This window comes from Meleagris gallopavo, chromosome Z, assembly GCF_000146605.3.
Source record: "Meleagris gallopavo isolate NT-WF06-2002-E0010 breed Aviagen turkey brand Nicholas breeding stock chromosome Z, Turkey_5.1, whole genome shotgun sequence".
NCBI lineage: Eukaryota > Metazoa > Chordata > Aves > Galliformes > Phasianidae > Meleagris > Meleagris gallopavo.
Window position 1 is genome coordinate 30,078,405 of NC_015041.2, and position 6,675 is coordinate 30,085,079.

At 33.9% G+C, this 6,675-nt stretch overlaps 1 protein-coding gene across 2 annotated transcripts in view; it reads left to right on the forward strand.

Annotated features, from left to right (window-relative positions):
- LOC104915035 (centlein-like) overlaps positions 1-6,675 on the forward strand; it is a 449,820-nt gene that overhangs the window by 174,481 nt on the left and 268,664 nt on the right. The window contains exon 7 of one of the 2 annotated variants that reach the window (XM_019610484.2): positions 5,448-5,615. In XM_019610484.2, coding sequence (XP_019466029.1) covers positions 5,448-5,615 — 168 coding nt within the window. The remainder of the gene's footprint in view (positions 1-5,447; positions 5,616-6,675) is intronic. The other variant, XM_019610485.2, reaches the window with a different exon arrangement.

Consider the following 6,675-nt stretch of genomic DNA (forward strand, 5'->3'; position numbering starts at 1 on the left):
GGATCATCAAATTGATATAATGAAAAAATGTCCATAAGTAGTATTGCATACATAGCTAAAAGTTATTATATTTGGAAGGAGATAAGGAGTACTGCATCTGCTTTAACCTGAAAGCAAGATGTAGTTCTTAATGAATATAAAAATTAAGCATAGGATACAGCAGTATTTACTCACAGAGAGATGTAAAATGAAACTGATAGAGAACGCATTGAGTTGCTTCAGGTCAAAACCTTTAAGTTTGAACTGCTGTTATCATTATACAGATTGTATTTTTCAGAAGCATTTTCGTTGTGTAAATTGTTTTCTGGAAGATAAATTTTACTTATTTTCCATAATATGAGAAATTCGTTAGATATTCATGATGCAGATCTGTACTCAGGACTCTCTGTTGTTTATTACAGCAGATGATTGTATTACTCTGATCTGTTAATAGAAACATGTTTGTGTGTTTCTCTGGAATAAATGTATATGCTCTGGTCTTGATTTATCATTCACAAAAAGAAACAAAGAAAATAAAATGAATCTATCTGCACTAGTTTCAATTATTATTTTTTTCATTTCATCAAATGCCTTAACCAGGTCAAATGTGGTAATACTAAGTTTTTTAAAGTTATAAAATAATTTTTAAAATACTTACATACACCATTTGGATACAAAATACCTGCTTTAAAATTACAAGTAAACCATTTGTTTATGACATTTTGTACAGTTAATAGCTCTTTAGAAACAATGCTTACTCTCTGTGATTTGTCAGTTCTAGTGCATGATTGGAAAGAGATTCAGTCTTTGATAAGGGCTTTCATTTGGTGGTGAAAACACCTATATTCCCAAGAATAGCTGAGTTTATATTTGGTATATGTGAAATGGCCACTTTACTTTCATCAATCTGTTGAACCCTGCTTGTGTGACAATGACATTATCAAGAGGACAACTTTTTTCTTTACTAAAATACCTGAGAAGAGAAATATGCCTCTTATCTGCATGCTGATATCTGTATTTCTCTGCTGGGAACTAATTTAAACACTTCATGAGAGATTGACATTTTCAGTGCCTTAAACATTCTTAAAAGCTGCTTTGTTCATTGCAAACCATATTTAGTATGACCTCATAATAATGTAGCACACCTCGAGTGCCATGCCTGTCTTTACTATGCACACTGGAGCTATGTTCATCTATACTAGACAATTGCACTTCAAGGAAGGTTTTTTTTTTTCTTGATAGGCAATTAGCAGTAATTAGGAAGATTCACCTCAATAAGATGTCAACATGAGATTGTTTAAAGAAGTTGAATGTCAGTGGCTTTAAAAGAGGGTTTTTTTCCGCTGACACAAAGGTATGACATGTGAAACATGAAATGTTAATTTAACTTTTCTGCTTATTATTCATGCACAATATTATTTTGTCATTCAGATACTACACTGACAGAGTGCAAAGGGTGTTAAAATAGTGCTGCTAGAATAAAAAGAGGATTAATCTACCATTGGCCAATTAGCCAAAGGATACTTAATGGTCTCTAAAGGCTACTGAAGTCTAACAACTACCTAAAGCACTGACAAAAAGTCCTCTATATTACCTTCATTTACTTGACATTTTGTGAAACACAGTCAGATGCTGAAACTACATTTGGCTGAAATAAAATTAATAACTGAGTGATGCAGTATATTTTACTAAAATTTCAGAAAAATAAGTGGCAAATAACATTTACATTTTAAAACTTTTTCTTGCATTTTTTGGATGTTTGTTTCGATTTAGGAACAGAGTATTAAATCAGCAAAGTCTTCTGTTTCATATTTTCTATGCATGTCTGGAATGCTAAGTAATCAGCATGCATATGAAGAAAACTTTCACTAGCAATTTGGAGTTATTAGCCTTTTCTGTGTATCATCACGTTAAGTATGCAGCACTGTTGGCTTTCTAGTCTAGAATTTGTACATATATTTTCATATTTTCAAATAGCTGCATACCATTTTTATTTATTTTAGCTTTGTTTTCTGTGACTCATCAGGCGGAATTAGGTTTTGATTCAAGAGAATGAAACGGGGTCAAGATTAGTGGGACTGGCTATAAATGGAGGATTGTTAAGTACCTCAATACCTGCTAGTATGCTTTGAAAAGGTGTTTCATAGTTTGTGTTTTCAAAAAGTACTGCTTATCTTACATATTTTTCATGAATGATCTAAAGCTGTGGAAGAAGAGTGTTCTTGTTTTAAAAGCAGTGTTGGATTTTAAAATGGAACTTGCTATACGAGCTCTGCAGCATAGCAATTGTATTTTATGGCCTACTGTTGCAAGTTTTTTTAGAGAAAAGAAAAAGGAAGTCAATGTATTCAAGTCTTTTAGAGAAATATCCTTACACATATTGCACTGTTTGTGAGCCAGAGTTCTAGGATGAGAAAATTACTAAGTGTAATCTTAACACATCTAGTGATGTTTATACTGGTTTTAGTTGGATTACAAAATGAATAGTATAAGGTTGTCGTTGCTTCATGAGGATTTCAAGAATGCCTGATTTACATCCTGTTCTGCATTTCTGTGTATCTTGCACAGAAATACATTCTGTTTAATCTGCTAATGCTGTATTAACCTGTGATTTCATTTGCAGCAGTGCCAATGGCAGCAGTGTGGTGGCAGTCACCACTGGCAGAAGTGTCGTATATTCTAGTTGCATAGGAGAGTGAGTCTACTGTAGATCTGTATTTGAAGCTCCTCACTGACTAGTTGTGATATGGGGGAGTAGTAGACTTTTCCAGGAGCTTCCTACATGAATCCACTGAATCTTGCCTGTATCTGTGTTTCTGAGTATGGTAAAACATGTTGCTGAATCATTGGGAGTTTTGTATTTCCTGCACAGAAATTAAGATTTCATCACTTATCCCTTTGTGTATAGCAGAACAGACTTTCATGGGTATACCAGGAGCAAGGAGATTAAGATAGATGGGTGTTAATAAAATATTGAATCTATAAACATCTGTTAAGCCAAAACACTCTGGAGGAGGTGCAGCAGACAAAGGCCGCTACATCTTGGAGGAACAGCGGTAGCCTTCCTTTACAAACATCTGGTCTAGCTGGTGTTTAAGATTCTACCTTTCGTCCTAGTGACCTCTTCCCTTGGAGCAAATCCTTTCTACTCTGTCACTCAGGATTTGTGTGTGTGGTAACACACAAACACGAATACCTAGTGTGTCTAAAAAAGAATGAAAGCCTTGATCAGACTGCAGTTACGTGCCTGCCTTTGTGTGGTTTTGCAAATTAATGGGGTTTGTCCTGTGCATACTACTTTGACTTTACTCCAATAGGTTTGATTTCCACATTTAATATTTGTATACATTTACATATGACATACATTTTCTACTTCCTCACTTAAGTAAATTATACAGCCAACACAGCAGTGTCTTCTTTGGCACCTGTCCAGTTATGCGCCTTTCTTTTTCAATTTGTTTGCTGCCATTTTTGGCAATGTGGCCACTGCAATCATAACATTTTAGACCTGGATGCATTTTGCTGGCAGCAGTAGTCTTAAACATCCTAAGAAACTTCTGTAAGTAGCTCTCTATCTTGGGCAGATATAGGGGAATCTCTAATTTTAATCAGATATAGATCTAGCTATGGTAGTTTAGGGTTTTTTTTTTTTTGCTTTTTTTATGAATAATTTAGTATAGAAACACTGAATCATGAAATTGCATGTAGAAATATTGACAATACTAGACAAATTAACCTATATCTTTCTGTACTGTTACTTGTTTTGCTTTTTAAAGAAGTCTTCATTTTGTCCTTTTTTAACTATATTGTGCTAATTGTAAGAATAATAGATTATGGAACAACCAATTATTGTATACATGAACTCTATTTCTCTGTCAGTAATGATGCCAGACAGGAATATTAACCTTTTTACTAAGAACAGTACTTATCTCAGGTAGACATGTAGACTACCTATTGGCTTTAATAAACGTACTTGGGTATAAAATACCATCAGAGTTTCAACTTTATAATGCATTTTCTTGTGTTGGTGATAATTTTTAAGCTAATGTAAAATATGCACAATTTCTGAAGTCATTTATAATGAAAATAAACATGTCTGTAACTAGCATTTCATTTATTTGGATATTCGTGGGATTCTCATAAGTCTGGTGTGGAAGAGTGGATATATAAACACACATAGAAAACATGTAGACACACTTAGTCATTTCTAACTGTATTCTCTTCTTCAGTTTCTTATCACTCAATTTTTTTTCTCTTTTGAGATACTTCCAGTATGATTTTGTATTATTGTTCCTTATTTTGAACTATGATGTTACAATCTTCTTTACATTAAAAAGATACAGCTTCAGGAGCAGAGTGTCATTAGGCCTCTGCTCCTGACTATGGATTTGTGAAAGTTAAACACTAGCATGAAGATTATTTATTTTCCACTTTTCATAGGATAATATTCATTATCATTCGAATTAAAATATTTTGTTATTTAAAGAATGCCTCTATTAGGAGTGCTGTGAAATACATTGTTTCAAAGATTAAATGTCTTGTCAGTTGTCAATCAAGTGCAACAAGACTGAGAGTTTGCATGTTATTTATTTGAACTAAATCCCTAACAAGCCTCGTCTGCTAATTGGACTTAGCATTTATGTTGCTAAATGAGAAGCATTTTGGCTGCAGTATAGGGTGGTAAGACCTACCCAGTGGAATAAACAACTAACATCTGTTATCCTGTCCTGCTCCAGCTTGGCTTTTACCACTTAAGTACCTCAGCCCTAGAGTCAAGGTTATGGAATATGTGGTTCTCTGGCTATGGTGCATATATGTGAAAGGGAAGAAATAACACAACATGAGTAAAGACCAGCCAACCAGAAGATATTTAGTGCAGCTGGTCCACTTTGCTTTAACCTCTACAAGCCCTACAAATATCAAAACAAAAGCCAAGAGAAGAGTGTATGTTTTATAGCAGTTAGTTATCAACACAGAAATTCAAGCGAGCATACAGTGGTCACCATTAAACAGATCTGACATTTAACCACCTTTATTTAATACACTCTGATGCTTGAGAAATCTTGGTACTTCTTTATCAGTATAGAAATAATTTCAAAGTCCCAGAGAGACACTAGGTAAATAGGTTTCAACAGTAACTACCATTACAGTTGTTGTTTTTTTTTAATTAAAATGAAATTTTGTCATTAAAATGAAAATTTTTGCCTGTGATGATAAAAATTGCAACAGTTAAAGTTGAATCAGATTGCCTTTAAAAAGAATGTTTGTTTTTGATGTTATTTTACTTCTCTCTCCTGCCAGACTTCATTTTTGCATGGACTAGAGACTTCAACCTACAACAATGCAGTATAATAATAGATACCATGTTCTGTTTCATTCTTCTTGAATTGCAAACCACAGAACATCTGATACGATCCAGCAGAAGTATTTTTAGGATGCAATAGTGATTGTTCCTTCTGTTTGTAAAGCAGGTGTTGACCTCCAATCTGGCCAAATGGCAACAGGAAAAGGAAGATTTACAAGGAAAATTGAAGTTGAGAGAACATCTGTCTCAAACTGCTGGCAAGAGTGAAGTCACACCAGCTCCTTCAAAGAACATTGATTTAGAGATGAAACAGCTGCAGTGCAAACTAAAGGTGACAGAACAGATGATTCAGAGCTGAGTCCAATTCACATGAACAGTATTTAATAACTGGGTCAAACAGATAAATATATGTATATATATATACACACACACATTCATGTATGCATATCATCTATATGGGATATGCCAAGGATTAGCAACTTAAGTTTCAAATAATCTTTGATCTTAAATAGAAATGTAGTCATAACCTGAAGAACTGGTATGTATAATTAATATAATTTTTTGCAACCAGATGGGCCAAATGGGGGCTGGAGGGGGATTATTGAGTTTTTGTACAATTAAGTGTATTTTCTTGAAAAGTACTTAGTAGAAGAGTATTTAGTAAGAATTGTGGTGATTGCTTTGCTTTCTTTAAGAAGGAGCTGGGCAAAAGCTATCTGTGAAAGTGGAGAAATGAATTTTGGCTGAATGTGCAGCTCATGTAATAGTAATGTATTGGTGTAACGTTACATATTGGTCACCATTCTTTTTGTCTTCAGAGAGATTGTTCTTTTAATATTTGAGTTTTTTGTGGATTGGCTTGTTGGAAAATACTGATGAATTATTTCATGTTTCAGTCTCCAATGACTGTTTATTGAATGAATGTAGATTCTAGACTTTATTGATGCATTTGAGAGCTTTTTCAATATTCTGTACGCCTGGATCATAGTACTTCCTTCTCTCTTCTCAGTGAAGGAAGTGTATGTACAGCAGAGTGTCTTAACACCCTCATACAAATCTGATGTAAAAAAAATATATATATTGACATGACCTTTAATTCTGTCTTAAAGATGTCTTAGATTCTAAATGTAAAAAAATAAATAAATAACCAAATAAAACCACATTTAAAATAAACATAATCTTTGATCCCAGTTGCAGGGTAGTAGAGTGTCTAAGAGTTGTATTTGATGACCCTTGTGGGTCCTTCCAATTCGGGACACTATGGTTGTATGATTCTGTGTCTTCACTGGTGGTTGAATTGGATGAGTATTTTGACTGTGAGGGCATCACAAGCTATTTATATCAGGTTACTGAAAGTGTTAGCCTTATTTTGACCTGTTCATTTGGAAAAA